The 13,265-nt window shown below is 49.5% G+C and overlaps 1 protein-coding gene across 2 annotated transcripts; it reads left to right on the top strand.

Moving 5' to 3' along the window:
* The first annotated feature begins 891 nt into the window (after positions 1-891).
* LOC136321077 (SLA class II histocompatibility antigen, DQ haplotype C beta chain-like) lies at positions 892-8,364 on the top strand. Of its 2 annotated transcripts, XM_066254150.1 has the most exons (6): positions 892-1,076; positions 2,348-2,617; positions 5,953-6,234; positions 6,829-6,939; positions 7,395-7,418; positions 8,015-8,364. In XM_066254150.1, the coding sequence occupies exons 1-6, from the start codon at positions 968-970 to the stop codon at positions 8,026-8,028; spliced, it is 810 nt and encodes a 269-aa protein (XP_066110247.1). In that variant the 5' UTR covers positions 892-967; the 3' UTR covers positions 8,029-8,364. The 2 variants fall into 2 exon arrangements, with proteins under 2 accessions (XP_066110247.1, XP_066110249.1); XM_066254152.1 differs by lacking the exon at positions 7,395-7,418.
* The last annotated feature ends 4,901 nt before the right edge of the window (positions 8,365-13,265 follow it).

Here is a 13,265-nt window from a genome sequence, read left to right as displayed (position 1 = left end):
TGTATGTATGGAGATCAAGATGTAAAATGCATGAAACACGATCCACTCTTTTCAGAGAAGCCTGAAGCAAAAAGGCTGGACTCTCATAAAACACACACGAGGCGGAGCCGCAGCTCAAGACCATCTCCTATAGGGTCAAGTTACGTAATGTCTGAGAACTGGGGTGTACACCTGAGGCTAACATAATAATGTATGTCAAGTGTAATAGAAAAATAAAAAATGATATTAAAAACCCCCAGTTAGCTCACTTGGTGAGATCATTTTCTGGATATGACAATGTTGAGGGTTTGATCCCTGGTCAGAGCACACACACGAATTAATCAATGAGTGCATGACTAAGTGGAACACAAATTGATGTTTATCTTTCTCTCTGTGTCTTGTCCCCCAACCCTATTTAAAATCAATAAATTAAAGTAAAAAAAAACAAGTTGCATTTGTTGTAAAAGAAAAACCATCTCCTCTCAGAGCTCCGTCTTCCCACCACAACTTAAGGCTCCTCAGAGTGTCTGAGATAAGAGAAGGGAACATCTCGGTGACAATAATTTTATCTCCCCCGTTAAATCATCCTCACTTACTTTGCCCTACTAAAAGTCTCAAGTGTAAGAACAATAGGTTTTAGCTAAATATCACAAAGATGTCTGATTTGGAATCATTTTTCTCTCTTGGTTCTTTAAACCCCTAAGGCAGTCCATCTTCAATTCTTCTCTGAGGGAAACTCTTCACAGGTTCATTCAGTGCAATTTGATGAGGACGCGGTTCCAGGCTCTGGATAAAGAACCTTCACAGAGAACATCTGCCCAGAGACAGATGATGGAAATCAGCTCCGGTGCTAATTGGTTCCCTTCCTGAGGCTGTCCAATCACCTTGCAGGGACGCTTTCACAGGGGTTTCTTCTCTGGAGTGGCTCCAGCGGGGTCATCAGGGGCAGCTGTGTTCACCAGCATTACTTCTTCCTCTGTCACCGATCATGTCCGGGAAGACGGCTCTGCGGGTCCCCGGCGGCCTTCGGATGGCAGCTGTGCTGGTGACGCTGGTGGCGCTGAGCGCCCCCGTGGCCGAGGGCAGAGACTCTCCACGTGAGTGCAGGGCAGCTGACCCCAGAGCCGCCAGCCTGGGAGGGGCCCTGAGGGACCCAGGCCGGGCGTGGGGTGGCTGTGACCTGAGAATGTCTCCTGTCACACGTGTCCTCTCTGGGAGAGAGAACTCTGTTACATCCTCACTTCCACCTTCTAATGACGAGGTGAGGACAGTCCCCATCCACCAGCTATAATGGAGTGAGGAGACAGGGTGCGCCTAGGACCAGGGACAGGAACAGGGATATTTATGAAGATAGAATTTCTCCAGAGAAGAGACAGCAGGATTGTCCTCTCGGGGTCCCCACGACCCTGTCTGGGCTATGTGCTAAGGGCCCTGGGCTGGGAAATGTCGGGGAGCAGTGGTCTCCGTGGGGTCAGACTTGAGGAAAGGGACCCCACCTCCCTGAGCCCGAGTGGAGGGTGTGGAGGTGACGTCTTGGAATCTGGGTGCAGCTGAGTGGGGCCCACAGACACGGAGACTTGACTTCAGGGTTCCCTGCTCTGTGGTCACCTAGTGAGTGCAGTGGGGTTCAGAGTCCTGAGTGGATGGAGGACTGGACTTAGGAGAGGAGAATGTGAGGGGGACTCACACACACTGGAAACCAGGTACTTCAGACACAGGATCCCACCTTCACGTCAGTCCTGTCAGTGTCCTGACCCCTGGGTGTGGGGGTGAGGGTCTTTCTACACAACCACACTCACGGTGTGGACGCTCTGAGGAACCGTCCCCGCTGGTAACCGGCACAGCGTAGCTGGGATCTGATTTACCTCCTTGGAAATCCTGTGCTGTTCCCATGAATAACATGTTACTTTCTGGGAGTCGGGGTGCCGGTCCCTCTGTCCGCACCGCGTGGGAAGGACGGCACTTTGTGGGGAGTGATTGGGGACGAGATTGTATTTCTCTGGGTAAGGACAGGCTCAGTCAGTTATGGATGGTTCCCGTCCCTCCTTCCCTGTCCCTCCTGCGTGGACACGTGTCTCCGAGGCCCCAGGAGTCCATGGAAAATGGGATTTCCTGTGGGAGGTCCTGCAGGCCCGAGTGCGGGACGGATGTAAAGTCACCGCACTGCGCTCCCGGCCCAGGCGGGGTCACAGGCCGCAGGCTTGTCCCCGGGAACGTGTCTCCCGCAGTTCCTCCGTACTCGCGGGCCGCTCCGGGCGCCCTGGGAGGCGCGGGGCGGGGCGGAGGTCGTCTCCGCGAGCTGGTCTGTCCTTCCCGCACCCCGGCCGCGCGGGAGGCGGGCTGAGGCTGACCCCGCGGTCCCGGGTAGGAGACATCGTGGTCCAGTTCAAGGGCATGTGCTACTTCACCAACGGGACGCAGCGCGTGCGGGGTGTGGCCAGATGGCTCTACAACCGGGAGGAGCTCGTGCGCTTCGACAGCGACGTGGGGGAGTTCCGCGCGGTGACCGAGCAGGGGCGGCCGAGCGCCGAGAGCTGGAACCGGCAGAAGGACTTCCTGGAGCAGAAGCGGGCCGAGGTGGACACGGTGTGCAGACACAACTACGAGATAGATATTGGCAGGGTCTCCCACCAGCGAGGTGAGCGTCCGCCGTCCACCCTCGGCCAGGACGTCTCCGCGCGGGGGACGGGCGGCCTCGGGACCCAGTCCTGGGTCCGGGTGGGGACAGGGAGGGGGCGCGTCCGGGGACCGAGGGCGGGACGAGGGAGGCAATGGGAGGCAGGGGCAGCCCGCCCGGTTCCCCGAGAGCCCCCAGTCTGCCCAGCGCTGCGGCTCCGTCTGCGGTTCTTTCCACCCCCCTGCGCCCGCCGCGGGCATGGCTTTCTCTTCCCTCCCCTCTGCCCGAGCTGCTCCCTACCCCACTGTCCCCCTGTCCCCGTGTCCCCGTGTCCCCCTGCCCCGCCCCCGAATGCTGTCAGCTCCCAGCTCCGCCCATCTCCAGCCTGACCAGCATGGGCCGGGGGTCGCGGCTCCCCAGTGGCCACCGGGCCGCACACACAGGCAAGTGTGTCCGAGCCGTGACCTGTGATGTTTGGCTTTTTTGGTCTCAAATTATTTATCTTCATTCTGTTTTCTTAAATGGCTCTCACTAGTCCTGGACCTCTCTGAGGGGAGGGACTGTCAGTTATGGTTGTGTGTCTCCTGCCTGACACACTGACCATCTCAGTGGGAGCTCACAACCTCTGTGAGGTTCCTGCATAAATGCTCTAGATGCCGTCCATGTCCACTAGACTCAGTAGGAAACACAGGGTAAGAAGAGCCTTAAACTGACTTTGTTATTTTGTGCTATTTTTCTTAACACATTAAAGTTGTCTTGACCTGGATCTTCATAATTTAGAGTTTGTGAATGCAAAGTGTGAGGAAAAAAGTGTTAAGAACAAAAACAGCACTTGAATGGTGTTATGAGGCGAAATTTTACTTTCTTAAAAAAGCTCAACAAATGGCAAAGAGAGCTGGTTTTAAAGTAAATAAATTGTTGCAATTAAATTCTTGAATAAAAGTTGTTTCAGGCTTCTTTTAACTAGACCTGCCTCCCCTTCCCCCAGAAGCAGCACTCACTGCAGGCGTAGATAATTTGAGTGTTAATTACAGCCATTTAATGAGCATCTATTTCTTAGACAATTCTCTTACCTGACACCAACTCTGTTATGCTACTTAATATCACATCTACTTGTGATATTAATATCACATCTACTTGTGGAGTTAGGCTGGCCACTTTAATATAGTAATATTGGTACATGGGAAAGTTTAAGCAATTGGCCCACAGGTAACCACCAGGTCCTGAAGCCGCCTCACATACACAGGCCACTGTGTTCTATGTCACATGTATACACTGCATGCATATAATGGAAACAAACTCTCACTAAAGCCAGTTATGACCAGAAGCAGCAAAATCAGTCTGTTCTTGCCTATTTTCAGTGTTTGTGGGACAAAGTGTTGCTTTCAGGGGATTAACAATTCACTGATGAGTCCCTAGTGTGACCCCAGAGTTAAATACACATGTTCACATAACTTTTAGCTGATTTACACTCTCCTCTCTTTCCTTCTGACCCACATCTTCATGCCACCAAATACTTATTGCTTTTCAATTTCAGTCTTTTTCATAAAAATTATTCTAACATTTTCCTCTGACCTTGTGCCCTCTGTTTTAACTCTCAGTCCGTCTAAGCTGACAGATTTTATGAGTCCGTCTAGGTGACCATGGACATAGTCAGTCTCCAGGGGGAGAGCCCGAGGCAGAGTTGAAGTCTGAGGTGGAAGCGTGATCCCTTCCAGACGGTGGCTCAGGGGTGTCTGTAAAGGGTTCTGAGACCGCCTGCCGACCTCAGCACGTCCCCCTTACTTACCTGGTCACTTCACATTCTCATCCACCCAGCCCAGCTCTGCAAGAGTCTCACAACACTCTCTACAGAGAACACACGTGACAGGAATGTCTGGTTTCAGAAGAAGGAAGCAATTCTTAGTAGTAAGGGGGTGGAGTTAGTAGGCCGCTAATTCTCAGTCCATGTCATTACTCGTGGAGCCATGACCAGTGCTGATGGTCTCGTGGCCTCAGGAGACTCAAAATTGATGTATTTTCTTTGTTGTGAGGAGCAGGGGGACCAGTGGTGGCATTCAGCTGGTTCACACTGGTTCAGCAGAATTGACACCTATTTCTTTGTTGAGTTCAGTGAACCGGTTGTTAAAGTGACACTTGTCATCAAGGTTCTCTCTAAGGTGGATGCCTGGGCAGCCACCCCATGTGAAAATCACAAATTGACATTCTTCACTCTCTTTTTTAACATTCATCTGCTCAACAGTGTATTCTAAGTGCCCGTAGTAATGTTCATTCCGTCCATAGGTGAAAAAAATTGCAAGCGAGGATGCCAATCAAGAAGCAATATGGACCTTGGCCGGTTGGCTCAGTGGTAGAGCGTCGGCCTGGCATGTGGGGGACCTGGGTTCGATTCCCGGCCAGGGCACATAGGAGAGGTGCCCATTTGCTTCTCCACCCCCCCTCCTTCCTCTCTGTCTCTCTCTTCCCCTCCCGCAGCCAAGGCTCCATTGGAGCAAAGATGGCCTGGGCGCTGGGGATGGCTCCTTGGCCTCTGCCCCAGGCGCTAGAGTGGCTCTGGTCGCGGCAGAGCGATGCCCCGGAGGGGCAGAGCATCGCCCCCTGGTGGGCAGAGCCTCGCCCCTGGTGGGCGCGCATGCGGGAGTCTGTCTGACTGTCTCTCCCCGTTTCCAGCTTCAGAAAAATACAAAAAATACAAAAAAAAAAAAGAAGCAATATGGAAATATCTTAAATACTAGTTTTATTTTTTGTTAGGTATTATTTAATATTTTTTCATTAATATTTTAAAACCCTTTCTTATAATCCAGTTTTATGAATCTCTTATTGTTCTTATTTAAGTATTAAATGCATAAAATAATAAACTATCTTTTGGTATATCATTTTTTATACTTAAAACAGTCATTAAGGTGCAGAACCCGTTGTTAAATTACTTGAGTCCCACCACTGAGTGGGACTAACAGAAAACAGTGTCACTGCCCGAGTGTGCATCACTGGACCTGATCCCAACGGTCACCATCAATAGGTGTGATTGAAAAGAAATCTGGGGTTATTATCTTTATCTTAAAAATGTTAAGAATAGCAGCTGGTATAATACAGCAATTTAGAATTTTAAACGGCTTCATTTTTATCAATTGGTATGAACAGAACAATGCGCTTAAAATGGTTACTATTATATGTTGACACTGAAAAGTAAACTGACCGAGGTGTTTACTTGAGCTAACAAAGTGGCCCTGCTCGGACCCTAGTCAGACCCGGAATCAGGCATCTTTCACTCCGGTACCAGGAGGACGCTCCCCGTGGGGAGACTGGCCGTGTGCTCTCACGTCTCACTCTGTCTTTTCCTGTTGTCACCCCCTCAGCGGAACCCACAGTGACCATCTCCCCAGCCAAGACAGAGGCCCTGCACCACCACAACATGCTGGTCTGCTCCGTGACGGATTTCTACCCCAGACAGATCAAAGTCCGGTGGTTCCGGAACGGCCAGGAGGAGACTGCGGGCGTCGTGTCCACGCCCCTTATTCAGAACGGGGACTGGACCTACCAGGTCCTGGTGATGCTGGAGATGACCCCCCAGCGAGGAGACGTCTACACCTGCCGCGTGGAGCACCCCAGCGTCCAGAGCCCCATCACCGTGGAGTGGCGTAAGGGGCAGCTGGTTTCCCTTCACCGGGGGCCCCACAGGCAGAGAATAAATGGGGCTTCCCTGCCCGTCCCACCTCATTCTTGTTCCTGAGGTCACTACTGAGCTGGTGTCACAGGACATAGAGTCCCTCTTATGCGGTGGCAGGGCCATCAGAGGCTCCTGATCTCATCGTCTTTCCTGACACTAGGAGGTCACCATACACACCGTGGCCCAGAACCAGCCCTGGGCTCTGCAGGACTGACTGTGCAGCTGGGGACAGGGCTCTTAGGGTCCAAGGTTAAGGACGTGTCCCAAGGAGCAGGGTCCACCCCCCCCTCTCACCCACCCGCTGTGCCCAAGGATTTACTGTCTGGCCCCTCCCCCTGGGGGGTCAGATGGAGAAGTAGGCCCCCTGACCCCACCTCCCGTACCTCAGACTGGACTTCCGGCTCCCCAGAGGGACACTGAGGGTGTGGGGACCAGCGCTGACACCCGGCTCTGCTCCCCAGAGGGACACTGAGGGTGTGGGGACCAGCGCTGACACCCCGCTCTGCTCCCCAGAGGGACACTGAGGGTGTGGGGACCAGCGCTGACACCCGGCTCTGCTCCCCAGGGGCGCAGTCTGAGTCTGCCCAGAGCAAGATGCTGAGCGGCGTCGGGGGCCTCGTGCTGGGGCTGATCTTCCTGGGGCTGGGCCTTCTCATCCGTCACAGGAAGCAGAAGGGTGAGGGGCTCTGGGGACCTGGGGAGGTGGGCTGTGGCTGAGACTCTGGGGGGGGCTCTGCTTCCGGGAGTAACTCCCCTCCTGACCTGGGAGGAAGGGGGCTGGGCTGGTGGTGGGGGCAGAGCAGCCCGGGGGGGGGGGCTGTGGTCTTTGACTTTACTGGGTGAAAGGTAGCCCCCCACAGACGTGACTGGTGGGTGGACCCCAGACTTCTTACAGTTCATCCCTGTCTCACTGGCCCCTTTCTGAAAGCCTCTTCTTTTAAGAAAGTCAGAGCATTGACTTCCCTTCCTGGTGGTGACAGATAATTCATTTTGGGGGGCAGTTAAGGCCTTGTGTCTGATGGGAGGGGAAATAAATGTCCAGTTAAGTCACTTACCTCGTTTCCCTTTGGGGTGGCGGAGGGACTGGCTGTTTGTGTAATGAGACCTTCTCTGTACAACTTCCTTCTGCAGGGTCACACGGGCCTCCACCTGCAGGTACTGTTTCTGCTCTCACTCAGTGGGGGGGGGGTGAGGACAGGTTAAAAAGGGAGGGTCGTGAGGTGAGTGTACCTGATCACAAAGGTTCTGGTTCATGGCCTGTTTCTTGCATCAGGGTCAAGAGTTTGGGAGGAAGTTTATCAAATGTCTGTAGGAAGCTGTTATCCAGAACCATGATTTAACTCTGGTGGCACCTTTCTGGGCAAGATGCCTATATTTTGGGCTTTAGACACTGGGATGATGCCCACTTCGTGCTACATGTTGGTGTATGGGCATTTATAAGTGACTCAGAGAGACTGCTGGTGGTGGAAGGAAGGGGAGTTATTAAATTTACTAAAGAGATTGAAATGCTCCCCTTCCCCACCTCCTGCATGTCTGTGTGGAGCTGAAGTGTGTGCTGTGCCCCCACCTCCTGCATGTCTGTGTGGAGCTGAAGTGCGTGTCCTCTTTAGTTGATTTCACTTAACACAGATATTGGGTCAGGTGACACCATACGTCCCAGCCCTCAGCTTTCTCTGATGTGCAGGGACCCCGAGAGGAGGGGACAGGGCTGTCCTCAGGGTGCCGGGTGCTGACCATTGTCCCCTCCGCAGGGCTCCTGCGCTGACGCCCGAGGACACGCTGACTGGGACTGGCTTTGTTTCTCCTGTGATGCTGCTTGTCCTGGCCCAGACTTCCAGCTGCCTGTCAGCCTGTCCCCCTCTGAGACCAGAGTCCTACAGAGGCTCTGATGCAGTAGCTGCTTTTCCTCCTGTGAGCCCCACAGCGAGGGTCTGGCTGTGACCCGGAGTCTGTGCCTGTGGGCTGCCAGCTGAATCGACTCAAGGCCCCAACACGTTGTGTTTGTTTGTTTCTGTTTCCCCCACAGGCTGTTCAAGAGCAGCACGTAAGAGTCTTTACCTGACTGCAGAGCTTTCGTCATAATTAAACATGTTATGTGTTATCTGTGTCCTGAGTCTTCCTAACGGGGTGGAGGCAGGAAACCACGGCAGAATGAAAGGAATGTGCCTTGTTCCTTGAGGGAGACCAGGGCCATCTCAGGGTGCCGTGTTAGAAGTGAGCAGAGGAGATAGAAAGTCAATTTAGATGTCCTCCTTCGTGGCTCGTTAGTATTGACGTTCAGTACAGTGACCTTGGGTGTGCCGGCCTCTTCCAGTTTGGTGAGTAGTGTCCCTGTGTGCACAGTGGGATCCTGGGGCACAGATACAATGGCCCTCGTGTCTCAAAGAACCAAACTGAGGTCTCAGATACATCTTCTCCAGTCACCTGGATCAAGGTCAATTTTTGTTTTGGGGAAAGTTTCACCTGCAATAAAGTTAACATTTTTGGTTGCAACTGATTGAAACACAGCTGAAGTTTAGATTTTTCATGCTACAAGGAAGCCTGGGGTCAAGGTGATTTCAGAAGAGACTAGATCTATATGTTCAAGGGGTTCTTTGTGTCTCCTCTGTGTGTTATCTCCATCTGTGTGTCTTTCTCTCTTTCTGTATTTCTCTCTTTGTTCCTGTGTATTTTTTCAGTGTGTCTGTCTGCATCTTTTTATCTGTCTGCATCCCTCTGTTTCTTACTCTTTTTACACATCTCTGTCTCTATTTCTTTCTAGCTGCTCCTTTGTCATTATTTACCTGCCCCTCTGGCCTCCCTGTTTCTTTTTGCATCTATTTGCCACGTCTCTCTTACCCCTGAACACTTACCTTGTTTCTGTGTAAGTAGTAAGTCTGTCTGTCTCTGTTGTGTGTTTCTAGAAGGTTCATCAAAGTTTGACCAATTTTAGGAAAGACTCTGATTGGCCACACCTGAGTAACATGCACCCCTCACATGTACAATACATGGGATGCAGACAGCAGACTTCCATTCACCTCTCAGTAGGATCATGGACAACATAGATAAGACCTTTCTTGTCTTGGTGATGCTGAAGAGAATCCCTAGTGTGAAGGTGTCTACACCTGCTGTGTGGGGCACCCCAGCCTCCAGACCCCATCACAGTGGAGCAGCATAAGGGGAGGTTTGTTTCCTGTGGACCCCAGGAGACAAGTGGCAGAGTTTCCTCTGCTTCCTGGGGTGCACTGTCGGTGGTGCTGACTCACACTGATCCCACCCTTTCTCCCCAGCACAGTCATCTGAAGGCACTGCTGAGCTAGATTCTCCAAGGAGAGAGCTTTGCTTGGTGGTGGGCATAGTGACCTGTTGAATCCTGACAACATTTTCTCCCCAGGTGTTAAAGAGGTCACTGCACACTGAGGCTCCCTTGACGTGAGCCCAGCACTGAGGCTGGTCTCCATCTCTGTCTGTTGGTGTGTTATGCGGACAGGTGGCTGGGGGCTTGTCTTTGAGGCGAGGAGCAGGCGTCCCCTCCTCCCTGCTCCCTCACCCACTCACTCAGCCTGAGGAGCCAATGGCAGCTTGCTTCTTCCCTCCCATGGACGAGGTCAGGATGGAGAACTAGTCTTGGGGCCACTGACTTCCATATCTCAGGCTGTAAGCAGCCCCCTCCAGATGTGGGCACCGTGAATTTGTGGACAAATGCTGACACTCAGGGGGATTCTGTTCCCCAAGATCACAGTCAGAAATTCCCAGAAGGAGATGCTGAGTGGTCAGAGGTTTTGTTATCTTCCTCAGGGTGGACATGGTCACTTTCCAGAGGAGTCAGGAGGGAGTGACACTTAGAGAAATGGGGAGGACTTGTGCTGGGTGTGCAGGGAGCCCTTGCTCTCTATGGAGCTCTTTGGTTTTGACCCTGCAAAGGAGATGCAGGGCTGGATACGGAACCTGACCCAGAGTTTACAGAGACACTGAGGTCTGACTTTTCCAGTTGAAACATAAGCCCGATAATAAGGGTAAGTGCTAGAGTGTATGCTAGGACATTCTTAAAGTTCCACGTTGTCACAATGGCCCCATGCTGGAAGATGTTTTTTAATGAAAGAGTCAGAGTCTTCTTCCTGTCCAGTGACAGTTTCATAAAAAGAATTATTATTTTTTGCATCCAGATTTTATTGGATAATATAATCTTTAACTGATAATTATATCAAAACAACCAAGTATATTTTTATAAACAAGTTTTCTAACAAAAAAACCCCTGAGTCTTAGTAGGCATGCATTTTGGAGAAGGTTTGGAGTGTACTAGAAGAAAACCTGGTAGTTAGCCTTTGGCTTCATCCTCCATCACATTGGTCAGTGTGTTTTCCAGGGACTGGGGCACTCGCCAATATTCCATCAGCTTCTGCACATTTCCCAGATTCCTCTGCAGGTAGGTTGGGATCATGTGACTGGTACCAGCCAATGGAACGTAATAATGGATGTAAACTCTATCTGCTTTGTACTTTCCTATTACTGCAAATCTGAAAGCCATTGTTGAGGTGAATAAATATAAAATGCTGGAAACTTAATATCCTGAGTCCCTTAAATATTTGTAGAATTGAGTCCCCTTTATTGAGTTAAACCACTGAGGATTAATTTTCACTGCAGGTTAGTATCTTACAGCAACGTGACATTGCCTTTTCTGACTCTCTTGAAATGTTTAACTTATGGAGAGTTTGTAAGTTAATAGGGTGAGTCAACTGAGAGATGATGAATTTCCAGAAACATTCATTTCTTTGTTTTCTTTTACCCCCCAATACATAAATTCCCAGTGACTAGAACAAGTGCCTCTGTGGTGATACTGTCCTAGCCTCCTCCCTTCAGTACTGAAGGATTTATTCCCTCAGTTGCTGGCTGACCGTCCTCAGCTCTCAGCCCTTAGGATCCCTTAGGTGAGGGGGGGTGTGTCTCACCTAATCTCAGCTCACTTCCCAGGGGCACTCTCTCCAGTGACTGCTCAGTATGGGGCTAGCAGGTTCTGAAACTCCCTAATTTGGGCCAACACTGAAGGGCTCTTAAAGCTTCAGAACTCCTTTTAGATTTGAAAGAGGACCTTTTTTTTTTTTTTGGCTGTATAATAGTTCAATTCTGAAACCCTGCTTTAAACCATGAGTCACCTTACAGCATCCTTCTTTCAGTTACTATTGTGATTTATACGCATTTATTTTTGTATCTTCATCTCTTAAGTATGGGCTTCTTGGAAGGTGAAGTTATTGGCATGACTGCTCTTTCTTCCTCCTCTCCTCCATGCTTCCACTTCCCAAACTGATATATCTGTGCTTTTTATTTATATTGTCAAAGTTGAAAATTTTAACATTCTATTTTAACAATGAGTGTTTTGGGGGTTTGTTCATATTTAATTTCTAAAAGTTAAAAAAAGTTGTTTAATGCTTTATTTATTTATTTTTATATTTTATTTAGTGAGAGGAGGGGAGGCAGAGGCAGACTCCTGCATGTGCCCTGACTGGGATCCACCTGGCAAGCCCTCCAGGGGTGATGCTCTGTCCATCTGGGCATTGCTCCCTTGCAACTGAAACCATTTTTTTTAAGCGCCTGAAGTGGAGGCCATGGAACCATCCTCAGTACCTGGGGCCAACTCACTCCAATTGAGCCATGGCTGCAAGAGGAGAGGAGAAGAGAGAGAGAGAAAGAAAGAGAGAAAGAGAGAGAAATGAGAGGGAGAGGGGTGGAGAAGCAGATGGGTGCTTTTCCTGTGTGCCCTGGCCAGGGAATCAAACCTGGGACATCCACATACCACTGAGCCAATCAACCAAGGCTTTTTAATGCTTTATAAACATAATTTATGTTGAATCTTTTTAACAGTGATTTTCCTGGTTGAATACACTGTTTCTTGGGTTCCCTTCCTGCAACCCCTGCCCCTTAAAAATATGTCAAAAGTTTTATTTAACCCATTAATTAATGAAAGAACTAGCATGATGTAATAGGTACAATAGCCTCTCTTACTCATGGTTTTGCTTATGTTGTTTTCATTACTTGTGGTCAACTATGGTCTAAAAATATTAAATTGAAAATTTCAGAAATAATTAAAAAAAGCTTTGAGAGAGAGACCACATTCACATTGTTTCTATTATACTATAATTGTTGCAATTGTCCTATTTTATTAAATGTGTTGTTATTAATTTTTGTTCCTAATTTATAAATTAGTCTTTATCATAGGTGTGTATAGGAGAAACATAGTATATATGTTAATCCAAATTCGGAGGGACCCGAAATATGGAAGACAGGAGCAAGGTCCGTCGTTTACACATTAAAGCTTTATTGTCTAGCTTGGCCAAGCGGTGGGAACTCCGACAGAAATCTGACGGAGAGCGCGGCCCTTTGTTCTACTTAGTTTTTATAGTTTTGTAAGTGGGAAGTACAGAAGCAAAAATTGCAATTAGGAGCCCCTTACCGCTATTGGTTATAGTCATATGTCCTTTAACATGATAGGACCACGTTCAATTTACAAACCACACATCATTTTGGAGAAAACAAAATTTACAAGTCAACACAATGGTAGAAAGATGTCTCTTTACATATTAAAGGCTTTCCTATATTATCTAGTGTTTATCTGCTATCTCTCTGTCCAGAGTCACACACGCATTTACATAAGAGAGGCAGTTTCGGTGGGGACAAATGCCCGCAAATGGCTCATTGCTATAAGAAAAGGTTTATTTTGGCTTTTCTCTTCCTGCTAGCCATTCACCCCTTTCCCCACAGGTGTGGTGGAATGTCTGGGAATCCATGTTTTCCTTCCCTTTGTATTTACAATACAATGCCAAGGGCCATCCCGGTTATGCCAATCACACAGTACAGAGACTATTCTCACAATTTCTCTGCACACCTTAAACCAAATTAATAAAATGTTCTCCAAGCCTCCTAACATATTAATATTAATTCTGTAGCCTTTGGTACCCCACAACACCTGTGGGTGAAATGGCTCAGTGGCTCCTCAGATATAAGGTTTGTTTTCAGGCATTTACTGGG

This window comes from Saccopteryx bilineata, chromosome 1, assembly GCF_036850765.1.
Source record: "Saccopteryx bilineata isolate mSacBil1 chromosome 1, mSacBil1_pri_phased_curated, whole genome shotgun sequence".
NCBI classification, from domain to species: Eukaryota; Metazoa; Chordata; class Mammalia; order Chiroptera; family Emballonuridae; genus Saccopteryx; species Saccopteryx bilineata.
Note: the sequence above shows the minus strand (reverse complement) of the source record. Positions and strands in the feature narration are given on the sequence as shown.